Here is a 17,813-nt window from a genome sequence, read left to right as displayed (position 1 = left end):
TACTGCTGGGCTGTGAGGATATTGCAAGTTGGCCCCCAAACAGCAAAACAACGTTAATATTAACTCATACAGTGCCATCCGGCCACAAGGGGTGCTAGAGTGCCAGAAATTTCTCCATAGACCTTCTTTATAACTGGCTTGTGTTTTCACTCCAGTCAATGCTATGGGTGGCGAGAGGAGGAAGCTAGCTGACACGTAGCCAAAATGCTAACCCATTTAGAAGCCCGATCTAAAGCTATTTCAGCCGCAAAAAACTTTCTCTTTGGGTCTGGGGACACAATCCGGAGAAAATCCTGTCTAAAGATGTGATTTATTATTGGAGTGGGCGGCGCGATGCGGCCGTTAGCGCGAATACGCCCCGTGGATGGCCGAGTCTAAGTCCCGGGCATGGATGGACGTCTAGACCGGGGCTTCGTTGAGGCCTCCGATTAAATAATTCATTTTATTAAATATCCCGGACATGTTCGGGATAGGCACCCTGGAATACGTCCCGGTACCAGTACCGGTACCGAGGTTTTTTTTGGGGGGCTCTAAACTTTATTTTAAACCATTTTCAATGGAATAAATCGTCGGAGCATCTAGCGTCTCTCGTTGGTGAGCGCTGGGCGAGCCGGGACCACCCACGTTGCTCCAAGCAGCTCGGGGTAAGTAAAATAGCAAATAAAAAATTGTTTTTGATCCCGAATATCCCGAACATGTTCGGGATAGGCACTTATAGGGTTAAAAGAAATATGTACAAAAAAAGCCATGATATACAGTATATACTGTACAGTATATATATTTTTCCTTTAAAAGCTTGAAAATGTGTTGCAGGTGAATAGAAGTAAAGTTAAAGTACATGTACTGTATTATGTTAGTTCCACTGATTCAAGCCTGAACCCTATCTACTGATTGATCATTAACTCTCCTACTGCCAGATTATTTATTTATTTATTGGGTCTGGTGCCATCAAAAAGCGGCTTACCTTTGCGACGTTATAGTAGATAGATAGACATTTATTTATTTTATTTATTTATTTATTTTGGTTGTGCAATAGTGCACTTTGGTCTGCCAGGCAGCAGAGGGCGGCGTCATGCGAGAATGAATGTGAATTTGCCTGTTGTGTGTTGCGGTACATTCAGACCAGTCACTGGCCACAGAGCCTCAGAGCCAGAGGGAATCAACAAGGAAGTGAATTGGTCTCCGTTGATGTTAACGCATAATGGATTTTTTACACCATCACCGCGGAAAATGTGTTTACAGTACACGGCGGCGCGACCCCTCATCAGCTTAAGGACATCAACAAGGTAAACGAACGAACGCGAACGAGCGCCGTATTGGCGCGGAGGTCTCTTGAGAATTGGGGCGAACAGGAACGTCCAAAGCAGTATAAGAGTTAACCAATTTAGAAAAAAAACACGTTCTAAATCCCACCTAAGTTTTCTGAAAAACTTCAAAAAATAAGTATTATGTCGCTATTGAAAGGTATAACAACAGCTATAAATGGGTTAAAATAAACTTGCTCTGAAACCTCACGGCTCACCCATGTGGATCCTTTTTTTCTCTCAATTTAGTCGTTATAATGTCCAGTGGTGTAAAGTAACCAAGTACAATGTTTAGGTATTTGTACTTCACTTGAGTATTTCCAATTTCCAACACTTCTATTCCACTACATCTCGGACCCGAATATTGTGCTTTCACTCCATTACGTTTATTTAAAAACTTTAGTTACTAGTTACTTTGTAAAAAAAACATACATTACGGTAACTATATACATTCCGGCCATTTGAAAATAGACAATCTACTGTACAAGCTCACATGGCGACACATTGTGATCTGCTATTAGATCTGCTATTGTAATGGGACAATTCTGCATAATGAGTACGTTCTACTTTTGGTACCTTAAGTACACTTTGATGCCTATACTTTTGTACTTGTATTCAAGTACATTTTGAATTCCGGACTTTAACTTGTAACAGAGTATTTCTACATTGCGGTATTGATACATACTACAAATGTGAGTACTTTTTCCACCTCTGATGATAATGTCAATGAATTGAATTCCTCCCCACACATTTCCATGTTGCCACTGCTGTTGCACCCTACTGGCTTGTTGAATGTAAAATGTATTTGTTACATCAGCAACGATGGCAAAGAAAGGGAACTTGGAAAGACACCTTCTGACAAATCCACAAATCATTTGACAAGACTTTTCCGGCTGACAGTGCACTGAGAAAAAGAAATATGGAACAGAAATCTCAATCATACTGGCAGGTATTCAGAACATCAACCTCTGCAAAGCAATGCAGCAAACCTTGTATGTCCAAAACTATTTTTCAGGCCCAAAACATCCATTCCCAGTGTGACAACGGGTGGTGATCATTACTTACACATTAGAGCTGGAAACCTGGTGTGAAGCAATACCACCAACATATCCTTTGGCTGCACATTACCACAGAATATCGCTGTTGTTGGGGAGAAACCTCATTCGTAAACTAAAACTACCGGTTCAGAAGGCATTTGTAGAATGGACATAATGCCGCCTGTGCGAGTCCAGGTGGATTTGATCAACGGAGTGTGAGTGTGAGTACCTGTCATGACCCGTGACACGAAGGTGTCTGTGAGCTGCAGCAGGCCGTGGTCCACGTACTGGAGGAAGGTGTGGTGAGGAAGGCAGCGCAGGCCCAGCGCCACCAGCAGGGTGTGGTAGCCTGCACACATGGAGAGGGACGGTTAAAGGGCTAAAGCTGATGCATGCTCCACCAGAAGTTACAGCCCACGTCGGTTCGAGTGTCCATTTTGACCAGCAAATTGTGATCTCATTTTAGTCATATTTTAGTCACCTGTAAAGTGTTTGTTTTAGTCTAGTTTTAGTCGACCAAGATTTTTGTCAACTAAATCTACAGTTGATTGTGTTGCTTTTTTTTGGGGGGGGGGGGGGGGGGGGGGGGCATCGTAATGGCTGATTTTGCACTTGGTTGCATGCTGAAAATAACACCTCAGCGCAACTAAACATAAAATGACTTGTCTTTTAGTTCTACTGGATTTCTTCTCTACTAGTCCCTCCCTCTAGTTTTTAGTCCCTCTTGAGGAAAATTGTCAATATATTTAATCTTAGTTATAGTAATCATAGCTGTTTTAATTAATTTATTTATTTATTTATTTTGCTGCTGAACCAATCAAATTAAGCTATGAGAAAACTGAGCCCTTACAGGAAGAAAAGCTGATATACCACCTTCTGGAAAAGTGTGTGTGTGTGTGTGTGTGTGTGTGTGTGTGCGTGCGTGCGTGCGTGCGTGCGTGGCCTACAGTACCTGGAGGGAGGGGCAGACAGAGACCCTTGGTGGCCTCCAGGATGCGACACATCAGGTGAAACACAGCCCACTCTGCAGGACTGCCCTGCTGAGCACTGGAGGGGCACATCATGATGACCACACATTCATATTCACACACTCTAACATGCACAGTCTGTAGCAGCGTTCATTTTGACAGCAACATTTCGATTTCGGTTTAGCTCATCGTCTTTTGACTACAATTCAATGTAGTTCTAGTCATATTTTAGTCATCTGAAACGTTTTGGTTTTTAGTTGAATCTAAATCTACAGACGAAAATGTGGTGAGCCATGATGAAGGCGTCATATTGCCATAGCTTAGCTGCATGCCGAAAATACAACTTGTAGATCGGCTATTTTCACTACTTTTGTGAGACAGCCTTGTATGATGAAGCAGGGCTTTACTTTGCGAAAGAACGTACAAATTTGGAGATACGAGGTTTCCACCCGACAACGACGATATACTAGTGTTGTTGCTGCTCTTATACCACCATTATTACTGGGGTTGGTGGGGGCCTGACAGTAGCCCCCCGTGGGCCGCAAATGGCCCGCGAGCCGCCTATTGGGGAACCCTGGTGTACAGTATAGTACAGTATGTGTGAACATGGAGGATAGCAGGAGAGAGCCTCTACTCACATACACAGCACACGAGGACCCAGGTTGTACTTCAGCCACACTGACTCCAGTATGTGTCTGATGAGCTCCAGCTAAACACAAACAAACAAACACGTCTGGATTACAACACTTGTGAGGACATCAACAACATTAGGCAGTGGTGGAGACTCCACAAAAAATAACAATACTGCAATGTAGAAACAGTCTGTTACTTACAAGTAAAAAGTCAGGTAATAAAAATTTACTTGAAAAAAGTACAAAAGTATCGGCATTAAAACATATTTAAAGTACCAAAAGTATAAGTACTCATTATTGACAATGTTTCACAAGTTATCATAATTATGTCTAAAAATGCATAAATGTTTTGAAAAAGAGCAGATCTACAAGCTCGCGAGTCGCGATCTGCGACCCGTTGTGAATTTGTAGATCTACTAAGTATCTTTATTGTAATACGTTTTTAAATAACTGTAGTTTGTAAAATAACAATATTTGCCACTACATTTGACATGACTTGCTTATTGCATTGTAAGTCGCTTTGGATTAAAAGCATCTGCTAAATGCCTAAATTGTAAACGTATAGTGGAGAAGAAGTAAAAGTATAAAAAATTGGAACTACTCCAGTAAAGTAAAAGTGCCTCAAAGTTTTACACATAGTACACATACTTAAGTTACTTTACACCACTGATTTTAGGAAGGTAATGCCATTTTTTGGGTCATTTTTCACCCTCATCCTAAAGCTGAAAACAACCGATCTAAAAGCGTATAACTTGTAGACAGCGACTTGTAGAAATTGTATATTAAGTATGCTTATTGACCCTCAATATGAATATGAATGTGAATGAAACGGCACCAACAAACAGCAGCATCAAAGCAATCAACAGTAGGCTAAATAATACACTATCAGTGCAACGTGCAGCATTCATAATGGAGCCGAGTCAAAAATGAAGAATGGCTCTGAAAACGGTTTTAATGAATATGGAATATGATCAACCATGGGGACTGTGTACAGCTATTGCACAATAAATGATAATATACATTATGTAAGTGCAACTATTGCACAATGTGCACATTGGTGACATGGGTACAATGTCATCATAATTAACACTGTCACGATTATGAAATTTAGCTTGGCAGTTAACAGTGACTGAAATAATTGCAACTGACATTTTTATTGTGTTTCTGTCATTAAACATTAAGAATACAAAATTAAATTTCCTTTTGGCTTTTAGCCTTGGCAAACAAAAAGGTGCCCAGGGCGCGTGATTATGGATCCCACTGGGAAAGATGGATAACCACGCCCCGGACTCATTTTTGAAGCTTGTGATTGGCTGAACCGGATGTAGGGAGCGCTCCGTTGTAGTCACTTGGACCGCGTGAGGTGCACCAAAACCCAATTATCATGGCGTTTATCGTGCGCTTGCCCAGGCCTTGCGGCCTGGGCATAAATATAACGATTGCATTCACCACGGCTTCGTAACTCACACGGCCGGCCCTGGCCCGCTCTTCGCGGGCAAGGGCCAGGACCAAGGTCCGCTGGCCTTCGCGCCGCTTGCAATGTCGTGGACAATTAACTGAAAACGAGCGCTCTATGCCGTTTCCATCCATCTTTCCCAGTGGGATCCATAATCACGCGCCCAGGGCAGATATGACAAATAATATACATATTTAATTATTTTATAGTTTATAAAATGGAAATGATTATGATTATGACGATTATGCGAAGAAAACCTAATTGGGATTATCTCAAATAATTGTAATTAGGCGATTATGTGATAATTGTGATAGGGCAAACCATGATACATGCAGAGATACACATTAAAAATCCTTTGTGATAAAAGTGCAGTACAGGATCTTATGAAAATAAGTGTTAAATGGCTCTATAGTCAAAATAATCGGAAGAAATGTAAATTTAGTGGGTGGTCCCTGCTCCACTGCTCTCTCAGCTAAGGGGTCCCTGGCCTGAACAACGTAGGAAGACCCCTGGTATAGAGTGTATGTTCCTGTCTGTACTAGCTGCAGAAAATGCTATTACAGGTCAGTGTCAGTCAGGGACGTGCTGGGCCCCTGATTCAGCCCGGGAAAAAGAGTTGGAGAGGCCCTCATTGCGCCCATTTCAGATCATGACAAGTGACAAGCCAGTGGGCCAATTACATGAGTTATATTCCGTCGTTGTCGGGTGGAAACCTTGTATGTACAAAACCGTTTGTTTTGTATTTATCATTTAAAAAATGATTTAAACTAGTGAAAACAGCCGATCTACAAGCACACAACGCCTCGCGGTGCGAGGCGTTGTGTGCTTGTAGATCTGCTGTTTTCACTACTTTTGTGCGACGGCCTTGTATGATGAATCAGGGCTTTGCTTTGCGAAAAAAATTATACATTTGAGGTTTCTGCCCGACAGTGACGATTTACTTTGTTGGCCGCCCAGCCCCCAAAATGGAACTAATGCCGACATTTTATTTTAATTTTTTCCTAATGGCCGGCCTGGACCGGCCGGGAATGAACCGGCCGTTCTGCTTTTCCCAATGGCCAGCACGTCCCTGGTGTCAGTTATATCCAATCAGGATAGAGAACTCAGACCGGACAGGATACAGATTAAACAAGGTAAATTGGAAGTGACGACACAGAGAAATGAGCAGACAACGTTGAAAGTGAAACACTATAAAACTGAAGCTGATAAATGTGTACTCTCCCCTGATTGGATGACATCGACAACCCACCTGAAAATGTATTTTCTGTTTACTAAACAGCTGAAGAGGAGAGGCCCCCCCCCTCTCACTGAACAAACAATGGTTACTATCGGGAATATAGCGCTTTAGCGCACAGTCACACACACACACACACACACACACACACACACACACACACACACACACACACACACACACACACACACACACACACACACACACACACACACACACACACACACACACACACACACACACACACACACACACACACACACACACACACACACACACAGGGGTGTCACACCAAATTCTGGGCCCTGGGTACAAGGATTCACTGTGTTATTTTGTGCTTTAGCTATTGAAAAATAGCAGATTTACAAGCTCACAGCGCAGCACTCTGCAAGCTTGTAGATCTGCTATTTATTTATTTTTATCGTGAAAATTTGTCTTTGAAGGATTTTTTAAAAACCTGTCAGTGGTGCTCAAACCTTTTCATGTGAAGGACCCATAAAATTATATGTATTTGGCCACGGACCCCCATCTCAATATATTTAGCTTCAGGGACCCCCCCAGAAGCAAAATTTGAGTTGTTCGCTTAAAAAAACACATACTGTATATTCAAAGATGTGCACACATTTTCACAACTTTTCAAAAATAGCAGATCTAAAAGCTCGCTGTGAGCTTTTATATCTGCTATTTTTCAATAGCTAAAGTATAAAATAATTAAGGTCCCTCCACCTTGGGCCCTTGTAACTCAGTCCCACTTTCCCCCCCTTGTGACGCCCCTGCACGCACGCGCGCACACACACACACACACACACACACACACACACACACACACACACACACACACACACACACACACACACACACACACACACACACACACACACACACACACACACACACACACACACACACACACACACACACAAAAAACGTTTGTTTTAACTAAGAAATATCACTATCAATTTCCATTTCCGTCTGAGTTCAATTATTTGAACAGTGCTGCCTTTCCTAAGTGTGACAGTACGGGAAGGAGGAGGATTACAAACAACACAAACACACAAAGATGACCAGACAGAAATGCCAGTGCATATTTCAGGCTCATGTTTACCAACGGGTCTAAGGTCACCGATGAGACGGCTGATGGAGGAATAACATAACTCTCATATCGTCGTTGTCGGGTGGAAACCTTGTACGTCCAAGACCGTTCGTTTTGTATTATCATTTTAAAAATGATTTAAACTACTGAAAACAGCCGATCTACAAGCACACAACGCCTCGCACCGCGAGGCATTGTGTGCTTGTAGATCTTCTGTTTTCACTACTTTTGTGCGACGGCCTTGTCTGATGAAGCAGGGCTTTACTTGGTGAAAAAACTTACACATTTGAAACTTGGAGATACAAGGTTTCTGCCCAACAACGACGATATGAATCTCTTGGTGCCAGTTAAGCATATTCAACAGGATGTTTTTGTTTTGGAAGCCGGGCATTGTGTATTGTTTCTTTATTAAGACAAACAGCTAGCACATGCAGCCAAGAAGGGAGGCACGCAAGGGCGTCTTTTTTCATAACTCATAACTCAAATATAGCCAACTAACCCCCCGCTGCCAGCAATTTCCTGTTTTTCTTACCTTTTAAAAGCAGTCACAGCATATAAATTTGATTTTAGTCAATTTAACCCCATTGATTCCAGATGGGGACCCAAATGCATTTGGGTCCCCATCCGGAATCAATTGGAGTAAATGTATTGTTAGTCTCCATGGCATGAGTAATCAATAGAAAAAAAGTCATTTTGGGCGTGAACTACTCCTTTAAATGGTCGAACGGTTCGAAGCATTCTACTGAAGTTAGCCTGTTTAGACTGCAGATGGTATGAAAAACAGGAAACAAAGATATGGGTGTTTTCCCGTAAATATTTTACATGGGCGCGAAATGGAGATCTGTTGTCTTAGATTTATTTTTACAGCAGATGCAGATCTTTGCGATCGTTTGATAAATGCAATTAAAAAGAATCTGTCAAAAATCTGTCAATGGCAGTGAATGAGTTCATTTCAAGGACCCCCACAGCTCTGAGAGTGAACAAGTGGATAATTTGAATGCTCTCACAGTTACAGACCTGTAACGGTCCATTTGAAACCTCCCCCAATGCCCTGCATGGATGGGATTGTGGAAATCTAACATGGGAGAAGTCCTCAAGAGATGGCTGTTCGTAGCTACTGTACAGTGGAGTCAGTACTGCTGTACGGGGCCGAGGCATGGACACCCACAGCACAACAGGAAAAGGCCCTGGATGGTGTCTAGTCTGTCTACACAAGAATACTATGAATAGGTGTCACATGGACGGATCATTAACGTGGACCTCTACAGCAGGGGTCTTCAACGTTTTCAGGCCAAGGACCCCTTAGCTGAGAGAGAGATGAAGCAGGGATGCCCATATTCCATATAGTTTCATCGTTTGACAGCACGATCATCAGTGTATTTTGGATTCATGTCAATTTGTGTTATCAGATATGTAACCACTTGAACCGTCAATACTTAATAAACTTGACCTTTCACTATGTACTTTTTCCCTTCCACACCAAACCTCTTTGCTGAAAATAGCCGATCTACAAGCTCACAACGCCTCGCGCTGCGAGGCGTTGTTCTGGTATGTTTGGCTAAAGGTATGTTTGGCTAAAGTTCTCAGAATATGGACGTTAGGGTTCAAGTGGTTAATATAAAAAAAGTGAAAAAAAAGGTTTCTATCTGACAAAGATTTGAAAGACCCCCTGTAGTAACTCTGGGGACCCCCTAGCGGTCCAGGAAACCCTGTTGAAGACCCCTGCTCTACAGGGACCTACCACGGGTCACAGACAAGGGCAGAGTGAGAAGGATGGCAGGGCACTGCGTCTGGCACCCGGAACTGTTGGCGACTGGCGAGCAAAACCGACACTGTGGGAGCCAAGGCACAGCCAGGAAGGGAAAGAGGTGTGCCAACTACGTACTGTAGATACACTGCGGTGCGACAGCAGAGCTAACAACACTGCAGAGCTCAAAACCCTGATGCTTGACAGACAAGACTGCAATATCTGCTCTTGAAAACACCATCAAAGTGTGAGAAGGAAGCTGAGAGGAAAAACAATGCAGCCTCTTGCAGTGTGCCGTTGTTTCCTATTGAGATTGGCACATTTCACCCAGGTTTTTTCATCTCACTCACGTCACTTTGTCTGCTGACCTCACTCAGCAATGAAATAAACAGAATAAAACAATTCACAGGAGGCAAGCAGTGATCACCCCATGATGTGCACTGCAATGTAGTTTCAAATTCACTACATTGCAAAATTATAAAATTAGTAAATTACTGTTTAAAAAATAGCCAGCCTACAAGCTCACAAATGTAATCTGCTATGTTTGCTACGACACATACTGTAAATACATAAACAGTTGAAATATGGAGATACGAGGTTGTATTGCACAGCTCTTCCACTTTCACTTCCTACGTTATGTTCCACAGAACAAGAGACACACACACACACGCACGCACGCGCACACACACACACACACACACACACACACACCCCTGTGGAGAAAAACAGGATGTGTGTCCAATCCACTTCCTGGAAGTTGCTGGTATTCCAGGACTAGGGATGGGACGATATGAACATTTCATATCACGATTATTGTGACAAAATAAATCGTGATTTACGATATTCATAATCCATTATCCTGGGGAAGAACATTTGCCAAAAGTTGCGACGCGTTGTGAGCTTGTAGATCGGCTATTTTTTGGCAAAGACATTTGACAGAGAGTGAGAAAAATACTACCAAGTACGTATATTATAAGTACCTTTTACCAATTATAGAGGGTTTCCATGAGTCAGTGTGCTGCTGTAGTGCATGTTGACTCACTGGAAACACTCTGCTACACTAAATATACCAGTAAGACTCCCTAATCGGGAGATAAGCGACCGTCAGGTCGCATACACAAACTTTGGAAGGCAATGGTAGCCAATCAGGAGGGAATATGGGAAATGGGACAGATCCATGTTGATGACATGACTGTAGAGATACTGTGTACCGCTTTGCATGATTTTAGGGCAAAATCTGTAGGAACAGTGTCCAAAAATGTGTTTTTAAAAAATCGGCCAGATGGTGGCACTAGATGGGACAGATGCATTTTGATGACATGACTGTAGAGATACTGTGTAACGGTTTGCGTGATTTTAGGGCAAAATCTGTAGGAGCAGTGTCCACAAATGTGTCTTGCAAGAATCGGCCTCATGATGGCGCTAGATGATGGCCATGTGAGAAATGAGGGGTTAGGGTTGTGGTTTGGTAGCCAAGGAGTGCAAAGTTTGGCATGGATCGGGGCAGCGGTGGCGGAGATATGAGTAGGGGAAAAGTGTGACGTGACAGAGGGACGGACTGACTGACAGCTGGTGGAGGTTTTGATAGTAACTGCGACCGTTACTATTCCCTAATCGGGAGATAAGCGACCATCAGGTCGCATGTTTGCAAAAAGCAACCTTGTGGTGGCGCAAGAAGAGGGCATGTGAGAATTCAGGGGCGGAGGTTGTGGTTTGCCAGCCAAGGAGTGTGTGTGCAAAGTTTGGCATGGATAGGGGCAACGGTGCCGGAGATAAGAGTAGGGCCAAAAGTGTGACGTGACGTGGAAGGACTGACTGACAGACAGCCGGTGGAGGTTTTCATAGTAACTTTAAAGGATCACTTCAGACATTTTCAACCTATCTTCATATAATTTGTTCTCACAAATGCTCATTATAATATGATGATGTCACTGGTTGGCAGGTTTCTGAACTATCCACAGCCCTCCTCTGATACACAGAGTGAGAGTTGCATCAATGAGGGGGCTGAAACAGCGCCGGTCACGTGGTTCATGTAAACTCAAAATAGTGACAAACGCTCATAGACTCCAGTGCATTACGTAAACTCCCGGTTCAGGGCCTTGTTACTATTCGCCCGATGAAGTGGAGGCAACACTCCTTATATGGCTCTGGTGAGAACCAATTATATGAAGATAGGTTGAAAATGGCTGAAGTCGTCCTTTAATTGCGACCGTAGGTCGCATTTACTACCAAAACCTCCACCGGCTGTCCGTCCGTCCGTCAGTGAGTCAGTCACATGTCACACGTCACACTTTTGCCCTGCTCATATCTCCACAACCGTTGCCCCCATCCATGCCAAATTTTGCACACACACTCCTTACCTGTCAAACTACAACCTCCAAGGACCCCCGGAGCTCCAGGGACCCCCAGGTCCCTGGGGGACCCCCAGGTGTAAAAAAAATGTCCCTCTGTGAGTCGCACGTCACACGTCACACTTTTGCCCTGCTCATATCTCCACAACCGTTGCCCCCATCCATGCCACATTTTGCACACACACTCCTTACCTGCCAAACTACAACCTCCAAGGACCCCCGGAGCTCCAGGGACCCCCAGGTCCCTGGGGGACCCCCAGGTGTAAAACATGACCAAATGTGCAAAAATGACCAAATGACCATCCCAACGGGGCTGCTCACGGGGAATTCCTGGGGACCACCCACTCCTGGTGCTCCAGAATGGATGCAAAAGTGGTGACGCCCCCAGTGGAGGACCCCCTCCACTGCAGCTCACATAAAATGCCGTAACTCGGGCTAGGAGCGTCCGGGAGAGCCGGGGCCGGTACCTATTCGTCCGCCAAGGCAACGCGGACACCCCACCCCTCATTTCTCACATGGCCCTCTTCTAGCGCCACCATCAGGCCGATTCTTGCAAAACACATTTTTGGACACTGCTCCTAAAATGTTTGCCCTAAAATCACGCAAATCGCTACACAGTATGTCTACACTCATCCCATCAACATGAATCTGTCCCATATAGCGCCACCTTCAGGCCGATTTTTAAAAACACATTTTTGGACACTGCTCCTACAGATTTTGCCCTAAAATCACGAAAATCACTACACAGTATGTCTACACTCATGTCATCAACATGGATCAGGAAGATTTTGGAAAAACACATTTTTGCCCTATTTGTGTATCTCCCGATTAGGGAATCTTACTGGTACCATCTGGCAACACCTGTACCTACTAGTCAGGAAGCAAATTGACCCTTACATATCTTGAGAGAGTACAAATGGAACTAAATGGACCCATCAGGCAGGGGTTTTCAAAGTGGGTGACAGAGCACCCTGGGGTGCTGCAACGGCAGTCCAGGGGTGCTGTGAGATCATTTGGTAATATTTGGAATTTATTTGAACACTTAAACAAATATTTGGTATCATTTTAAACTACAGTACAGTCATTTTCAGTACGTTTTGACCAAAATGGTAATTATTTCAATGTTTTCCTCGCAACATAATCCCTAAAATATGCCACGAATATAAGGTACTGGGAGTGAAAATTATGAATGTCATGTAGGTAATGTTATAATCTAATGTAGGGGTGCCTTGAAAGGAAAAATATATTTATAGGGGTGCCCTGAGCCCAAAAAGTTTGGGAACCCCTGCCATAAGGGACCATTTGGTTCTTGTGTACACTCTCAAGACTTATGGGGATCTGTGTATATCAAACGGGGGGGTCCTTGCAATTAAAAGCTTTGGGAACCATGGTTGTAGAGTATAACAGTCAGGGACATATAGATACCAATAGATGCCACTTCCCTGCCTCTGCTAACAGCGCAGCGGTCAGGAATGTTGGCCAGGAACCAGGTGTCTGGCCCTGCCGGGTCCAAACGTTACGCAACGCGTCCATTTATCCACACATATTAACGAGGGAGCGGACAGTCCACTTCATTTAATGAAACCAAAAAGAACAGCTTATGTAACAGAGTCTAAAAATACAAAGGGCATCAAGGAGGGCCCATACATCTCACCTCTGCACAAACCAGAAATATTTTCCTTTTTTTGCTTCCGCCCGCTGTTTCACCATGATAATGACCAGCTGGAGCTCACAGCTTCCTTAAGTGCTTGTCCCAGCGTTTCTCTCTTACAAGATCTCTCCAGGATCACAGGGATCGTATTTTAAGCTGGACTCACACATACGGATAAAAAAGAAAATCTTAAAACAATACTGAAATCTCGTACCATCACACACGAGGATGATCTTATAATTATCAGAAAATGTGTGTCTCTCCAAGTACCACCATAATAACTGATGAGGTTAAAATACAGTTGCGTAGACCTACCCCATCCTATTCAGCTCTGCACAGTTAACACAGGAGGCCAATTTATTTTGTTGTTATTTAAGTTTTTGTTGCATTTCTAAGCCAATAATTTGATGACCGCGGGGGCACGGTGGCGCAGTGGTTAGCGCTTCGCCTCACAGCTAGAAGGTCCTGGGTTCGATTCCCGCCGGGGGACGCTGTGGGCGCTGGCGGCGTGTTCCTCCTCCGCGTCATCAGCGCCCACACCCTAGGTGGGGTTGGCGATAGGGCCTTTCTGTGTGGAGTTTGCATGTTCTCCCCGTGTCTCCTAGGGTTGATACCCTCACAAAAACATGCACGTAATCCTGGTCTCAATAATGCCTCCCCCTGGCTAGTCTGGTAGGATTCACCTTGAAACATGGGCTGCATATTGTTGTAGTGTTTTTGGTTGATTTCTATTCTGAATGTTTTGAAGGTTTGCACAGGGCTCTACATCCTGTATTGTCCCAGCTCAGATTCTGAGCCTGGGACAACTTCCTGGCCAGGAGTATCATAGTTTTGGCCCAGAGGTTCTTCTCGCCCCCCTAGTGGCGAAAAAAAGAACCTCTGGGAACTCAGATTGCCCCCTGGCCAGCCGGGGCGCCTGATGGAGGGGAAAGGAACTGTTTGGAATAACGTGTTCCTTCCACGCGCTACGTCCAAACCAGGGAAATCTCCACTGTCAGGTGAAAAGAAGCAACTTGGACTCCTCATGCATAGAAGGAAGCATGAGGTCAGTCCGTTGTCTCCCCAGGCGTGGCAGAGGGAGAGCAGAGCCCAGGATTACATAGGCAATTAGCACTGGGTGAAAAAATGGGTTACAAAATTGTGGGATAAAAATTATAAAAAAATAATAATAATTTGATGACCGGGTCATCGGACAGATTTAGCTACTACATTTGAGAACCTTCCGTGCAAACTGATGATATTTCTACTGCGATTAATCCATTCTCAAATCCTCTATTAGCAGCTAGGTGTGCCCGCATGCTCATTTCAGCACGGCTGGAGAGCCGATTTCAACCAATTGCTTGGTCAGAAGAACTACAGTACCTGTAGTATAATATAAATATTTCACTCCACTTATGTATTTTTTTTTCTTATTTTTGGGAAACTCATCTGAGTACCACCAGAGGGGGGCCCATGTACCACCAGTGGTACACGTACCACAGGTTGAGAAACACTGTCTTATAAGATTCTGTCATCAGGTCATCTTAAACATGCACACACTACACGGTTTTAAACAATGAGGCATCACACGCTGCAGGATTCTATTCAGATTCTCGGGGTTGGTCATCATTTCATCCGACGCCATAGCATGTGGAAGCAGCAGCAGTGACTAGCAGAAGAAAATGATGAACGAACTGAGGCGTTTTATTTGCAGAGGTGACGAACGGCTGGGAATATGTCTGAGAAGCCACGATAAAGACAGTGTTCTTCCCACATACTGTATCTACAAGCCTCAGCTGTACCGGTCTCCGTGCCAAAAGTCCAGCTCGTTCACTTCACGTCTGTCTGCTTGTAAGGCTGTCTTTCTCTCGGCCACGAGCGATTCTGGTTGTGCAGTTCCACTCGGACAGTAGCGATCCAGATAAATATCAAACATGTTTGAAAATTGTCAGGGCGACCCCGACATGTCCTGTGAGCAAATCGGGAGGCTTAACATTGGATCTTTGAACCGCTCGCATGCAGGAGGATAATTACGCCAGAGACCCCCCGCCCCCCCAATACATGGGAGGGTTGTTTCTGACCCAAGATCACCCCAATTATCTTTTAGAGCGAGTCCAGCTTTAGCCTACACATCTACGATACAGTTGTGCTTGAAATTATTCAACCCCCTCTGGCAAATTTGTTCATTAGTGTAACCACTGTTCCTTTGACTTAGAACAACTATCAACTATGCTCAAAACTGTACTTTTTGGAACATTCAGTGTCTTTGCAATTGTTTTGTTGTTTTCCTTTTTTAACAAAGCAATAATCTATTCTCTAACTGCTGTAATCACTGTCGACAAGTCAACAAACTTCTAGTCAGGCCAGATTGCACATCTGATACAACTATTTAAGCCCTTGATTAGTCGATTGCAGCAGTTGATTACAGAAGTTTTCAGGTGTAATTAAGAGTTGAATAATTGAAAGTGAAAGTGGCGTTGAAAGTGGCATTTAACATTGAATTTGGAAAAAAACACAATGAATGTTAATTTTGAGCTATTTACAATGTTCTTGTATGATTTATTTATTTCATTCAGTTGTCAGTTTGTGAATTTAGCACAATCGTACATGATGAATCTAAGGGATATGATGGCAATACATGTGCTTTGTTTAGTTTTTTCTGGGTGCTGTGGCTCTGACGGTCTCCATTTTGAGGGAAGAATTGCTGGTGGAGAGAGCGAGATTACAGTATGTTTGGAGTATGTCCCATGTCACCCCTTCTGATCACTTGTGCTTGCTAAGGGTGAGCTTGCTAAGGGTGAGCGTGAGGTGAGCTGTGATTGGTCAAGGCTACTTTCGTTGGAACTGTGACTAGTTCGCTGTGATTGGTCTACATTTGTGGGGACATACCGTTGTTCCCTATTGAGCTTGGCACATGTCCTGGGGCAAGCTGCTCAGATCACACATGTCACACGTGTCTTCTTATTTTTTCACTCTCAAAAAGTGCCTGCAATGTAGTGCATTTGAAACTACATTGCAGTGCACATCATGGGGTGATCACTGCTTGCCCTCCTTTGAATTGTTTTATTTAATTTTTTGTTTATTTTCTGTTTATTTGACGTGAGTTAGATGAAAAAACCTGGGTGAAATGTGCCAATCTCAACAGGAAACAACGGTACATGTATATACCATGCATACCGACCTACCCTGCTGCTAGTGTGTGTCCTGTTGTGCGTGTTCTTGTGCAATGCATGCATGTGCCTTGAGTCATACATACATACACAGGCCTATACACGCACACACACACACACACACAGTCACTTGTAGAAGCGGCTAGCGACGATTAAAAACTCCAACCATTGAAAAGACACAGGCGAACACAGCAGCAGCGTTCCTTTGGTGGCTTCTTATTAGGCCAGCAAACCGGAATCAGCAGTTTGTCTTAATGAGCCTGGTTCTCTATGATGCTCTCGCTCTCTCTTGGCTGACAAGAAAAAACACTCCCACAACCTCGCTGCCCACAGTACGCGAGAGGAAGTTTTTTCCGCTGCGTAATTAACCCTGAAATACCTGGAACGCGCCCGAGTCGCGTTAGATTTTAACCACTTAACCATTATTTTGTTGCTTTAACTGTTGAAAAACAGCAGATCTACAAGCTCACAGCGCGGCACCGAGTGCCGCGCTGCGAGCTTGTAGGTCTGCTATTTTTGAAAAAATCGTGAAAATGTGTGCGTCTTTGAATATCTTAGACTCGATCTTTGACCCGACTTCTAAATCCTTCCTCTAAATCAGTGGTTCTCTCCAAAATTACATGTATTTGGCCGTGGACCCCCATCTCAAAATATGTTGTTCCAGGGACCCCCCAGAAGCAGAGATTTGAGTTATAAAAGTTTGCTTTGAAAAATATATATTGAAAAATGTGCACACATTTTCACAATTCTTCAAAAAATTGCAGATATACATGCTCTATTTTTCAATAGTTAAAGCATTTAATAATTCTAGGCCTAAATGGCTTAAAATACTTCATCCCTTTTGCACTCAGCATACTGTTCCTCCCCGCACTGAAATAATTCCTATTGAGTTGTAACGAGCTGTTTCTCTCTCTCTCCTCTATCTGACTTTGCCGGGGTTGTTATGAAAGGAATGCGACGGGGAGAGGAAATAAATAACAATGAGGATAATGTTCTCTCGCCGAGTGTAAGTAATAATGCGTCTCTCGATCCCACACCCCACCCCTCGTCCACACACACACACACACACAGCACCAAAACCCCTCTCCCCTGTGTCAGCGCACCGTCATTAGTCTCAATAAGCGCAGGCGAGGAGAGATGATGATCGTCATAGCTTGTGTTGAGCTGTGGTTCTTAAAGAGTGCCCCCAGT

At 43.8% G+C, this 17,813-nt stretch overlaps 1 protein-coding gene across 1 annotated transcript in view; it reads right to left on the bottom strand.

Annotated features, from left to right (window-relative positions):
- Nucleotides 1-17,813, bottom strand: part of gsap (gamma-secretase activating protein) — a 123,192-nt gene that overhangs the window by 19,012 nt on the left and 86,367 nt on the right. The window contains exons 26-28 of the mRNA XM_080753978.1: nucleotides 3,948-4,018; nucleotides 3,294-3,388; nucleotides 2,571-2,690 (exon numbers count right to left, since the gene is read on the bottom strand). Of these exons, the coding sequence (XP_080610104.1) occupies nucleotides 2,571-2,690; nucleotides 3,294-3,388; nucleotides 3,948-4,018 (286 nt within the window). The remainder of the gene's footprint in view (nucleotides 1-2,570; nucleotides 2,691-3,293; nucleotides 3,389-3,947; nucleotides 4,019-17,813) is intronic.

This window comes from Nannobrachium achirus (assembly GCF_963921795.1).
Source record: "Nannobrachium achirus genome assembly, chromosome: 23".
NCBI lineage: Eukaryota > Metazoa > Chordata > Actinopteri > Myctophiformes > Myctophidae > Nannobrachium > Nannobrachium achirus.
Note: the sequence above shows the minus strand (reverse complement) of the source record. Positions and strands in the feature narration are given on the sequence as shown.